Source organism: Aplysia californica, unplaced genomic scaffold (genome assembly GCF_000002075.1).
Source record: "Aplysia californica isolate F4 #8 unplaced genomic scaffold, AplCal3.0 scaffold00006, whole genome shotgun sequence".
Classification (NCBI taxonomy): domain Eukaryota; kingdom Metazoa; phylum Mollusca; class Gastropoda; order Aplysiida; family Aplysiidae; genus Aplysia; species Aplysia californica.
The window spans coordinates 2768499-2782395 of NW_004797276.1; the positions used below are offsets into that span (position 1 = coordinate 2768499).

Sequence of the window (13897 nt, forward strand, 5' to 3'; positions counted from 1 at the left end):
TCGTTAAAAAATTTTATTGTTACTTAAAAGTTGTTTTAGATCACAAATGTATTTACACCGAATTTGAATATTTTAACTTTTTAGCATTTTAAAGTAAATTAGTTAGCCAGCCGTGAAGTGAACTTTCGCAGAGGTGAACAACTTGTGTTTCGCGCCCTCATATGACCTTAGCAGTTGCGAGCGCCGTAAAACCTTATACTATACTATACTATACTAAACGTTTTATTTAAAATTCTTATTGTTACCTATAAGAGTTGTTTTAAATCACAAATATATTTACACTAAATTTTAACATTTTAGCATTTTAGAGTCAGTTAGTTGACCAATCGTGCTGTGAACTTTTGCGAAGTTAGATAACTTGTGTTTTGCGCGCTCATATGACCTTAGCAGTTTCGAGCGCCGTAAAACCATATACTACTGCTACTAAACTCTTACTAAAACAGCAGAATTCTTCAGTTTTGTGAAGGGAATAATTTTTACTTTTGCTTGCATAGTCTCTCCGCATAGTCAATTCTTATTCAACTTTTTACGGCTGGGTATTAAAAAAATGTTCAATTGAAGACTATTTGTTTGATCCCATCTACCCTGTGTTCATGGGTGGGAAGATCCAGATTCTGAGTATGTGATCTTATTGCTCATTAACGAGTAATGACTGCTGATAATATCTATAAATGCAATTTAGTGGAGAAAATTTTAAATGTATTTGTCGAACAATGTGTCGCTGGTCAGATATATCAATTGCAAAATGATATATTCATTGATCAAATATCCCTGCAACTCATTCATCATCCACGTATGCACACATCCATGAGCATTATTGCACGTACTCACCTCTACTTAGGAGGTGCCATCAAATTGTAGACATTTACTGCAGGATGGAAAAGATAAAGCCTTGAAAACTATAAATTCTCACAAAGACTCAATGCTTTGGCTGGTTTTCTAAACAGTTCAATGACTTGGTTTCTTTTACACTCTTTAGCAATTATTTTCAACCTATGTTGTGTTTATTGAAAAATTTATTCATCATCATCAATGCCTCTCACCCTACATCAGGGTATAGGCCACAAACGAACACTTTCTATTTTTCTCCAAATTCAATGATCTCTTACCCTGTGAATTCCAATTTATTGACAAGCTGTAAATTTGTTGCCTCAGCACTTTTTTCTCACTTTTTGTGATTCAATTTTATTTCTAGCATTTAACATTTTGAAACCTTTACTCATAGAGTGGGCTTAATGATGTGCTGTATCTCATTTTGTCTCCCTGTACAGGCTGTGCAGTATGACTGGGTGAAAATTAATTACCCAAGTATCTGGAAGACCATCTGTAAATTTGTTCAAACTAGACAGTTTGTACCTGTAGGTGGCACCTGGGTTGAGATGGTATGTGGTATTTTTTATTGTTCTGTTATTAAGATAGGTAAATGTTTTTTAAAATCTTAGAGGTGTCATAATACTATTTTCCCTCCAACATTCTGTAACGGATGCCATACCTGAAAAGAATAAAGTGTTCGTCAGTTTCTAGTTATGTTCTTCAGTAAAGATTTGTTGACATAAAGTGATGAATAAATGCCCTTCAGCTTTCAAGTACCCACAATAGAGGATGAGGTTTTCAAATGCTTTTGACAATACTGTCTCTGAATGAGTCTGAGTTCAAACTTGCCTTTTTTTGGTTCGCAGTACAGGAATATATTTCTGTCAACGGTCTTTCTTTATTTCAAGAATCCTACTGGGTGAGTTATCACTTTGTGATTACCGTGAACTGTAACAAAATTATGTAATATTGTTGTTTTATCCACCTCTCCATTGTATACAGGATGGTAATATCCCCAGTGGGGAGTCTTGCATTCGGCAGTTTCTGTATGGTCAACAGTTCTTCATGAAAGAGTTTGGTATTAAGTGTAAAGAGGTAAGAGAATTTATTTTGTTTCTGCGTTTTCATTACAATGGGAAGGTATTCTGTATAGCTAGTTTCCTTTATGAGCGGGGTCGATTTGAAACAGGTTGACAGTTTAACCAAAACCTTTTCTAAATCAAAAGAAAATGCCTTTTTCCTCATGTTCAGACTTGTGCCCTTTCATTTTTTTTTACATTTGAAGCTGTATACTTTTTGAAGGGCATGCTTTGTAATATGATATAAACAAAATTTGTTTTACACGTTCTTTATGTTGTTTATTTTAAGGACACTTGCTTTTCTAGTCAGTCTTGACGTGAAAACAAGACAATATTTTGTCCCTTCATTATAAAAAATCCTTTCCATCAGTTATTTTCCTTTTAATGGAAAATGTGTACCCATAATATACATCATGTTTGAGGTGTCTATTTCTGATGTTGTTGGGATTACTTTTCCTGACTTTACATATTAAGCTGTCCAGGTATACATTTGAATTCAATCATAACTCTGTTTGTTCAAACAATTTTGACAGTATTAAGAAGAGAAAATATGTGTGCCTTTGTCCTAGTGTAGTAGTATTTTTATAAAATGAATGTTATTTATCATAAATTGAAGTGTTTTTCAATTTAAATTGATTTTTATCCCTCCCAACCAGTTTTGGCTTCCCGACACATTTGGTTACTCAGCCCAGTTCCCTCAGATCCTGCGTCACTGTGGTGTGGACAGATTCCTCACACAGAAGCTGAGCTGGAGCATAGTCAACAAGTTCCCTGTATGTTGCCATCCCTCTCTGCTGTAGTTCTTGTATTTTCTGGTGGGACACTAGACTCACTATTTTAGTTTGACTGAAAGCATATGAAGAGTACAGGGAGAAAATGGGGTCAGTCACAGTTTTCTATTTATGCCTTTGGTTTGTTCTCTTGTTTATGCTGTTCCATTTTGTACATTAATACCATTTTCATCAGAAATGGCTGTAATTACGAGGTGTGTCTCAGAATAAAGTTTCCCTGTCATGCTGCCTTCACAAATAATCATAAATCACCTTGTATTTGGTATCAACAGAAATCTTATTCAAATACCTATTCAACGTATGAACCATCAAGTTCCAGACATTTCTCCATTCGATGTACCCGGCGGTCAAAAACAGTGGTCAGTGAGCATTTGTCGAAAGTCCTGAGTGCATTTCTCATAGCCTCTTGAATCTGGTCCTCGTTCTCAAATCGCCGACCTCGCAGCATTTCTTTCACGGAGAAGAGGTGGAAGTCGCATGGGGCGAGATCGAGCGAACAGAACGGGTGTTCCAATAATTCCCACGAGTAGCCCTCGAGAAGCTCGTTCACAACTCTGGACTTGTGAACAGGCGCGTTGTCATGATGCAGAATGACGCCTTCTTCAAGCAAAGCGGGTCTTTTTTTCTGGATCGCAGGTCTCAGTTTGTCTTTGAGGACGAATCTGTAGTAGTCACCATTGACAGTTACACCAGGTGAGACTGGCCAGCTCAGTATGATGCCACTCATGTCGAAAAAAACAATGTGCATCACCTTTCTCTCCACGTGTTTTCTGCGGGCTTTCTGTGGTCTCGGCTAATCCCAATCAAGCCATTGGGCCGACTGTCTTTTCAACTTGGGATCAAATGAGTACACCCAAGTTTCATCGCCAGTGACGATTTTGCTGAGAAACTCTAAACCCTCTTGCTCGACACGCGTCAAAAAGTGCCGAGCCGCTTGAGCACAGACCTGTTTCTGCTCTGGTGTCAGCAAATGGGGCACCCACTTTGCAAACACTTTTTTTTTTCAAAGACCGTTGGTCAATATTCGGTGAACTGTGGCACTGGACATGTCAACTATTTCACTTATTTCCCTGCATGTTCTTCTTGTATCTTCCTCCAAAACAGCTTTAATTCTCTCTACACTGTCGTCACAAACGATGACTGGGGGCCTCCCAGTGTGCGTTTCATCTTTCATAGAATTGATGGGGCATTATTCCCTATTACTTTACATAGATCACCATGGGTTTCATCTGCAGACTTGCCGAGAAGAGTTGAAAATTTGATCACAACTCGGACGTCGTAGCGTGAAAGGGTTGCATTTATGTTTTGCTTAGCCATTTTCCTCGGATTTGCCTTGGACAAAGTGCAGAAGTGTACCACACTTGACACGTCACAGCTCAAGGCAATTGCAATTTGGCGTCGAGATTTCTTAAACATGACATAATGATATCACAAAATTTAGTGGCTGTTGGTAGAACACTTTTGATTTTATGGAGGAGGGAAACTTTATTTTGAGACAGACCTCGTACATACTAGTGACATGTTTAAACATTTGTACACAGAAAGAATGAACATGTGAAAGAAAGGCTGTAGTAGTCCGCAAAAGTTTTCATGTGACTAATACTTTTTTTCTCGTGATGTTTTCATTTGTGAACAAAGGAGGAGTTGTGTCAGAGTGACATTGTTGTAACCATTTGGTTTGAATATATTTTACAGTCACTGAAGTTCAAAAGAAAAACGAGAGAGTTTGTTTGTTGGTCATATGTTTTAAATTTATTATCTCAAAACAGAAAAAAAAATCTGCAAGATCTTTTCTTGGATCTGTATATTTTTAGAAAGTGCTTTTCTATTTATTTTCTGGTTTTTAAGCCAGGCTAGACATGCTTGAGCTTGAGTTGACTAAAAGCATATAAGTAGGTACCAGAAACTAAATTTTCAAACTAGCTGTATGCCAAATTTATCTGTTCCATTTGAAAGGCCTATATCCACTGAGCATTGTGGTACCATTCTTTAACCTCTCCGTCAATTTTTAAGAAAATTGTAGTTGTTTAAAATTTGATCAAATTTGTTAAAGTCAGTCACTGGCTGCAACCCCAAGTTTGACAGACAATAAAAGAGTAACAAGTGCACTAAACATCTCCACATTAACAGAGTACAATCACTATAACAAATATATGGAGCCTAATTTTTTTCAAGACTGTGAGATCTTTACAAATTAGTATTTTATCACTTCAAACACGATGATCTGTCGTTATTTCGACAAAAACACTGAGCGTTGACCCAGCCGGCGCCGCACCGGCCCCCGCGGCGAGCGAGTCGGCTCTCTATACTGTAGTGTACCCCGCGTGCGGGGTCACATGCTTTCTGAGTCTCGCGGAAGGATTGATGTAAAATGATTCCAAGTTAATTACTTTATTCTAATACTAATAGGAAATGAACTGATCTTTTAATTAATACCTTTTATAAGCCGGTATTTTACATATTTTGTGTAAAAAGTGATCTTTAAACATTTTGACGGTATTTTTAAAAGCTTTTTATAAAGACGCCAAAGGCTAAACTTATATCACGGGAAAGCCCGTTTAAAGCTCTACAGTTCTCCGCCAATGAAAAGACGGTATTTAATCATGCCTCGTTCCGCGAAGCATTTGAATGCACGCGTATCAATTTTTCAACCGGCCGACCTCGCATTCCGACTGCGAGGGGCTTCGCTTTCGTCGGCGATTCTCCAGCTCCTAATAATCGGACATATAAACAACTTACACCATTGCAACGAGGAAAAGCTGAACTTTTACCAGGTGTACGGTATTTGGTGTTTTATAGCGAAAGAGCAAAGAAACAGCGATCGGAATTAACCTGATTTTACCGATACCACGCGGTCGGAAAGGGGCCCCTGTGGCCGTGTTTACGCCACCTAATATAAGAATGGGTTTTCAACTGTTTTATCAAGTTTGAGGGGGGGGGGGGTTGTATTTGTTAAAACCAAGTCTGGAATGGAGACAAGTGTGCAGGGATGGGACTCTGATGGTTTGATGTCACTGGAAACTAGATTTTCTCATAAAAAAGAATTCTAAGATCTTTTGGGGCTGATAGATGATTTTGTTTAGATGTGTAAGTCTGAAATTTTCAAATTTAAAAATTCATGCTTAAAAGTTGTTTCATATACAGTATTACCAAGAATTTTTATGTGTGTGCCTTGAGTCCATCTCCAGTGTTTGCTGTGTGCACTTCTTTTTTCCTGTTTCCTTAAATCTTACTCTTTACATCATTCCCAAATGATCAGTGCCTCATCAGCCATATATACCAAATATATGTGTATTTATGTATATGTCTAAAGTCCATCTCAAGTGTTTGCTATGTGCACTCCTTTTTTCTTGTTTCTTGCTCATTCTGTTTCCTTCAATTTTACTCTTTACATCATTCCAAAATGATCAGTGTCTCATCAGCCAGATATGAAATGACAGATAAGTGCATTCTCTTGGTATTGTCCAAATACACAATATATGAGTTTGTTTTTCAGCACCACACCTTTTTTTGGGAGGGCATTGATGGCTCGAAAGTCTTAGCCCATTTTCCACCAGGGGACAGCTATGAAATGGATGGACGAGTGAGAGAGGTATGTTTTAATACTTTTGCCCTTTGTCCATTGCTCCTCCAGCTAGTGCAAGCACCTTGTTTTTCACCCCTTTGACTTGGACTGTTGTTATCCTAAGCAGAACTTTCTATTTTTGTTTTGTTTTTGTAAGCATTCTATGGCATTTGCAACAATAATTTGTATTGGGAAGCTTGTGGTTTACCCACTTTTATGCCATTGCTGTATGTTTTCACTGAAGACAAATCGTGCTGTATATTTACTTTGTGAAAAGGGTGAACAATCCAAACATCAAATGTGAACTGTTGTCATAAACCTTTTATGTATGGGGAGTTTCTGCTAAACCAGATAATTTACAGAATTTACACAATTCATCGACGCATGTTTCAGTTTCTTTTCCAGAAAAGTGTATTGCAAATAACATCAGTTAGCTATAAATATTGAAATATCTATGTTTTTACCTTGATACAGTATTTATTCATATCTAAACCTCTTTTACACAGAAATGGCAGGCCTTGAGATATTTTTAATATATTTAAAGAATATGGAAATTTTGATTCACAAGCAGTTATGTTATCTGCTAGGCATACTGAAATCATTGTTATAGGTCTTTTGTAGTCTTAGTTTTGTTTTTTTTCTTCTCCCTTTCAATGTGAATTCAATGTTCTTTCGATTGTTGTTTTGATTCACAACTGGTCATTTGTGTTATAAACATCATGCGTCGTCTTCCTTTGAAGATGTTGGGGTTATTTTTCTCCATTAATATTTGCTAATGATTTTGTTTGACGTCTTTATTTTTCTTATCTTTTTGGATGCGTTAAGCTGCTGAAGTCTGTGCAGAATTTCCAAGACAAGGGCCGATCTAACCACAGTATGTTTCTGTTTGGATATGGAGATGGGGGCAATGGACCCAGGTAACTGACTGTGGTAGTTAAAACTAGCAGAAAGTAAAAGCAGAATTTTCACTTATACTCAAATTCTTGATGTTTCCACATTTTACACTTTTTCCATGTGAGCAACAGGAAAAGTGTAATGATAATAACAATAATGACTAATTGTAAATTTCATTTATATTGTGCACTTCCATGAAGCTCTGTCTTTTAAGTTATTGCAGTAGTATGTGACATGTACCACTGATTAAAAAACTGCAATTTTTTTTTTTAATTCACAATTTTGGGTTTAGTACATTTTAACAGCTGGCTAACTATATTCTACATGAGTGACTGTTGTATGACTTGACAGTGTTGGTAGTGACTCGGACAAAAGTAATGGATCATTCCAGCACATGTCTTTGATGCATTTGTTCCCAGTGAGGAGATGTTGGAGAGGCTGGAGCGCATGAAGGACTGTGATGGTTTGCCCAAGTGAGTATACAGCAATCACAGACTTGCCAACTGTCCCGAATTTACCCCCAGTGGGTCGGGGGGATATAAATAGACCCACTGCTTCGCCTGCAGAAGGTGTAACCCCCTCAAAGGCGGAGTGTCGCACACGGACCCCAACCCTCTGGGATCCGTGTGCGACGCTCACTTTGGTGTATCGTCCTCTTCTCCTTCCTTCTTTCTTTCTTCTTCTATCTTTCCTACCACCGCTGACCTCATGTGCAGCAAAAAGAGAGGTCACCCATCCCACAGAGTGGGCGCCTCGTTGACCGTGAGGTGCGACCCGTGCGGAGGGAAACCGGGTACCTGGCGGTTGAGGTGAGATCAGTCCACGGACTGTCCCTCGCCAACACACCTCTTTGGCCCAGGTTTTCCTCTTAGACGGGAGGGTGGCACGGCCCATGCCACTCAATCGGTTGAGAGCTGAAACCCCATCAAGCCCTGGGTCAATCTTGACGGGAGGGTCTTGTACTTTCTTGTTGAGAGTATAGCTCCGGGGTAGCCCTGGCACAGCTCTGGTCATCCGAGCAATGTGTCCCCTTGTTGGGCTCCGTGGCGGGCGGGGAGCCCCGGAGTAGAATAAAATAGAAAACTCTCATGGAATCCAAATAAAAAATAGACCCTTCCCCAGCTCCCAACGTAAAGAAGTCTCGGCTCGCGGAAGCGGGTGCGGCCGCCGAGCCGAGCAAAAGCTCAAAAAATGGTAAAAGGACCTTTACCGATGCCTCTTTCCTCCCTCCTCCCAAGGAGCTTCTGAGGCAACCGTACGTGGCCATCTCCAGCACCAAAGACGCACAGAGAAGAATTACAGATCTCAACCTCTTTCAGACAGGAGATGCACTACGGAAAGTTCTGGGATACATTCCCACATGTGTACAGAAACTTTCCTGTGGTGCACTCCTTGTCAAGTGCGCAACCGAGATCGAAGTGACCAAACTCCTGGATACCACGACCTTCGGCGGTATTCAATGTAAGTCAGAGCACTACCAAAAATTTAACCGCTCGAAGGGCGTGGTCCGCAGCCATGAGCTGAAAGGCTGCTCCATGGAAGAGATTGTGGAGCACTGTGAGGGAGTGGTCGAAGCCCGCCGGATTACTCTTCGGCGGGGGGAGACTACTATCGAGACGAACACGATTGTCCTAACATTTGAATCGTGTCGCCCTCCAGCCACCGTTCGGGCATCTTACTTGGTACTCGACGTACGACCCTATGTGCCAAACCCTCTGCGCTGTTTCAAGTGTCAGAAGTTCGGTCATAGCCTGTCACGGTGCCGTCACGCAGCCGTGTGTCCTCGTTGTGGCAAGACCGGGCATCCTGAGAAGGAATGCAAGGCTAGTCCTTGTTGCCCCAATTGCCACGGCCAGCTCACAGCTTTCAGCAAGGAGTGCCCAACTTGGCTCCAAGAACGCGCCATCCAGGAATACAAGGCGCGAAATGGCTGCTCCTTCCAGGAGGCCCGTAAGGTTGTCTGCCCGCCAATCACAACCCCAGTCATTGGCCGGTCATATTCAAAGGCAACCCAGATGGTCACGAGGTCGGCAAGTAATTCTACTGCCGACCTCCCAAAGCCCGCGGTCAACAGGCAAGTCTCTGTGCCAAAGATCACCAAAAATAAAAAGCCCGCTACTATCCCTGTGGCACCCCCCTTTGAGGTGCCACTCTCTAACAGCTATGGGGTTCTAGGGGAGGACGGGGAGGACTCTTCCTCCGCCCCCTCTTCTCCCCCTCACCCCTCTTCTATCATTTCTTCTTCTTCTTCTTCCACCTCACAGCCCATCCCTCTGATGGAGTGTGAGGTGGGCCTTCTCCCCTCCCCCCAGCCCCCTCCCCCCAGCCCCCTCCCCCCCTTCCCAGCCCCCTCGGTCTGCTCCACCTCCCCCTACCCCTCCAGCAGACAAACCCCTGCCTATGGAGGAAGACAGCTCCGACCCCCCTCCCCGGCCTGACCCGGGGAGGGGCGGAGTCTGTCACTCCTCCAAATCCCCCACTAGACCGCCGTCCAATCCAGGACGGCAACCTAGAAAACACTCTGCCTCCCCCGTAAGGAGGAGTCAGAGTGCTTCTTCGAAGCCGGGGCCTAAGTGCTCCAAATCAAAAAGTAAAAATTCATAATGGCGGTCCTGCAATGGAAGGCCGGCGGAATCCGACCTTCCATTGCAGAATTGCAACATTTACAGGCCACACTGTGCCCACGGGTGGCCTGTATTCAAGAAACAAAATTCGCCCCGGCTTCAACCATAGACTTAAGAGGATTTACTGCGTACCATCACATTCACACGGAGAACCAGATTGCTTCCGGTGGTACCACCATCTACACCGACAACTACACACTCCTCAGACAAGTACATCTTAAGACGACCCTCCAGGCTATTGCCGTACGGGTCACCCTGCACAGACCAATCACGATCTGCTCAGTTTACATCCCACCAACTTACCCCCTCAAAATAACCCAACTAAATGACTTAAAATCTCAGCTCCCAAAACCTTTTATTTTGCTAGGTGATTTCAATGCCCACAGCCCCCTTTGGGGAGACAAACCTATAGACCAGAAAGGAAAAATAATAGAAAACTTTTTATTTCAAAATAACATCTGTCTCTTAAATGATAAATCCCCAACTTACAGAAACAGAGCCACTTATGGCACTTCATCCCTTGACCTCACCTTTTGTACCCCTGACCTAGTCTCAGATCTTGAGTGGTCTGTGCTGGATGACCGTACGGACCATTTCCCAATTCTCCTCAAAAACAATAACCTCCAAAACGACCCGATCCCAGAACTTCAAAAAAGCCGACTGGGACGGGTTTGCCAATCAATGTTCCAAGATTCTTAATCCCAATTTCGACCACAACTACAATAAATTCCACGAAAAGCTTTTAGAAATATGCCACAATCAAATACCAAAAACAAAAACAAAACCCCGGAAGAACAAGGTCTGGTTCTCTTGGGAGTGTGAGGACGCAGTAAAGAAAAAGAAGGCAGCGTATCGAAGAGCCGTCAACAACACCACCATAGAAAACAAGATATTTTATTTAAAGGCTCGAGCTGAGGCACGTAGATGCCTCAGGGAGAGCAAAAGACAATCATTCCAAAAATACATCTCCAAAATCAACAGCCAGACACCACTCAACCAAGTTTTCAAAATTGCTAAAAAATTCTTAGGTAGACGCACAGACACCATTCGGCACGTCCAGAGGGCGGATGGAACCACAGCTGAAACACAAGTAGACATCGCAAACACAATAGCTACATCTCTCGCCAAAAACTCATCCCAAGCAAACTACGACACCACTTTTCAAAACATCAAAACTAACAGAGAAAAACAACACCTAAACTTCCACTCAAACAACACTGAAACCTACAACGCAGACTTCACAATAGACGAACTAACATCGTGCGTCTCGGACCTGGGCGATACAGCCCCGGGACCGGATGACATCCACAACAAGATCATTAGACACTTACCCTCAGAAACAGTCACACTCCTACTACACATATACAACGACATATGGCGGTCGCACTACTTTCCGGAGTCTTGGCGTCTCGCCACTGTTATTCCAATACCCAAACCAAACAAAGACCACACACACCCATCCAATTACAGACCTATAGCTCTAACGAGCTGTCTCTGCAAACTAATTGAAAAAATGATTCACAGGCGACTCATGTGGTTTCTGGAAACGACGGGCTCGCTGAGCGGTCTCCAGTGCGGATTCAGGAAAACTCGATCCACTCTGGATCACCTGGTCCGCCTGGAGACCTTTATACGCGAGACGTCCGCTGAAAGTGGCCACATGATCGCCATCTTTTTTTACCTAGAAAAAGCCTTCGACACAACCTGGAAGTACGGCATTCTTCGAGACCTGCACGCACTCGGCATACGCGGTCACCTCCCTGCCTTCATTGGCAACTTCCTGAAGAACCGTTCCTTCCAGGTTCGTGTCGGATCCTCCCTTTCAGACCCCCACCAACAGGAGGAAGGAGTCCCACAGGGGAGCATCCTTTCTCCTCTCCTATTTGAAATTAAAATTAACTCCATAGTGAAAACCCTCCAGAACAGCATAGACAGCTCGTTATACGTTGACGACTTCTTGATATGCTGCCGATCGAAAAATCCTCATTTGAGATCTATGGAAAGGCAGCTGCAAACGCAGCTGCAAAAACTTGAAACGTGGGCAAACAACAACGGTTTCAAGTTCTCCCCGTCAAAGACGGTTGCAGTACACTTCTGCCGAACAGGCAGACGTGTGCTGCAGCCGGATTTGACACTATACGGGGAAAGGATTCCCGTCCAGGACCAAGCTCGTTTCCTCGGCGTCATTTTCGACAAAAAACTCACATTCATTTCACACATCAAAGACCTTCGTGTGAGGTGCCAGAAAGCGTTAAACGCTTTGAAAATTCTATCAAATCCGGAGTGGGGCGGGGACTCAAAACACCTTCTCCACTTGTACATCTCCCTTGTCCGGTCCAGGCTTGACTACGGCTGTCAAGTCTACGGATCGGCAAAACCACACGTCTTAAAAATACTAGATCCAATACAAAACCAAGGACTCCGCCTCGCTCTGGGGGCTTTCCGCACTTCTCCGGTGGAGAGCCTCCAGGCCGAGGCCAACATACCACCACTCTCACTCAGACGCACACAACTCTCACTACAATACGCAGTTAAACAGAGCTCAACACCGGAAAATCCAGCGCACAACAGCATTTTTCAAACAAATCCAGAAACCAGAAACAGATTCCAAAACAACGAAAAACTCATCAAACCTTTCGGCCTCAGAATCCTTGAGGACCTCAAAAACTTACAATTTTCCAAACAAGACATCCAACAAATTCTTTTCCCCGACCTCCCTCCGTGGCACCTCACCAAGGCAAAAGTAGATTAACAGCTGACCACACACAACAAAGAAAGCACAAACACCAAAACTTTTCAAACAGAATACAAAAAACTAATAGATAAATACCCCGGTGCGGAGCTCATCTTCACGGATGGCTCCAAAAAAGACAATGAAGTGGGCGCCGCAGCCCTATCTCCCAACAATACACACCAGAGGAGACTCCATCCCGAAGCCTCCATTTTCACTGCGGAGGCCACTGCCATTGACATGGCACTGGACTCTGTAGAAAATTCCCCTAACAAATCTTTCCTTATCCTTTCTGACTCTCTGTCTTGCATCACCTCACTCACAAACTACACACTCCTACACCCAAAACTAGTTAGGCTACAACAGAAAATCCATACACTATCCGAAACAGGAAAAAACATCATGTTCGCATGGATACCCAGCCATGTGGGCATCCGAGGAAACGAGCAGGTAGACGACCTGGCGAAGAAAGCTTCATCCCTTCTGCTGGGATCAACGACAAACACTCTCCCACAGACTGACTTTTGAAATAAAGTCAAAAAGTACACCTCCAGTCTGTGGGAGAGCCACTGGGAAAACCAGAAAAATAATAAATTATATGAAATTAAACCCAGACTAGAACAGCGAAATCCTTCGGATCTCTCCAGAAGAGACGAAGTCATTTTTACTCGATTGCGCATCGGACACACGGCCCTGACCCACAAATACCTCCTACAGGGAGAGGAGAAGCCGTTCTGTGTCGGATGCGACACAGATTTTACCATTAGACACATTTTAACAGAATGTCTAGACTTTGGAGAGATCCGAAGGAAATATTATAAATGCAAGAAATTGCAGGATATTTTCTCCGTCGTTGTTCCCAGCAGAATTTTAAATTTTATAAAGGCCATTGGCCTTTATGGCGAGTTGTAAAGTGAATCTGATATTATTTAAAATTTTTATTGTTACTTAAAAGTTGTTTTAGATCACAAATGTATTTACACCGAATTTGAATATTTTAACTTTTTAGCATTTTAAAGTAAATTAGTTACCAGTCGTGAAGTGAACTTTCGCAGAGGTGAACAACTTGTGTTTCGCGCGCTCATATGACCTTAGCAGTTGCGAGCGCCGTAAAACCTTATACTATACATACATACAGCATTTTTAAAACAAATCCAGAAACCAGAAACAAATTCCAAAACAACGAAAAACTCATCAAACCCTTCGGCCTCAGAATCCTTGAGGACCTCAAAAACTTAAACTTTTCCAAACAAGACATCCAACAAATTCTTTTCCCCGACCTCCCTCCGTGGCACCTCACCAAGGCAAAAGTAGACTTACAGCTGACCACACACAACAAACAAAGCACAAACACCAAAACTTTTCAAGCAGAATACAAAAAACTAATAGATAAATACCCC

At 42.4% G+C, this 13897-nt stretch overlaps 1 protein-coding gene across 1 annotated transcript in view; it reads left to right on the forward strand.

The window, feature by feature from the left end:
• LOC101850379 (alpha-mannosidase 2C1) overlaps positions 1 to 13897 on the forward strand; it is a 97529-nt gene that overhangs the window by 47823 nt on the left and 35809 nt on the right. Inside the window, exons 10-15 of the mRNA XM_005089523.3 lie at positions 1272 to 1382; positions 1816 to 1908; positions 2549 to 2665; positions 6180 to 6275; positions 7074 to 7165; positions 7562 to 7615. Coding sequence (XP_005089580.1) covers positions 1272 to 1382; positions 1816 to 1908; positions 2549 to 2665; positions 6180 to 6275; positions 7074 to 7165; positions 7562 to 7615 — 563 coding nt within the window. The remainder of the gene's footprint in view (positions 1 to 1271; positions 1383 to 1815; positions 1909 to 2548; positions 2666 to 6179; positions 6276 to 7073; positions 7166 to 7561; positions 7616 to 13897) is intronic.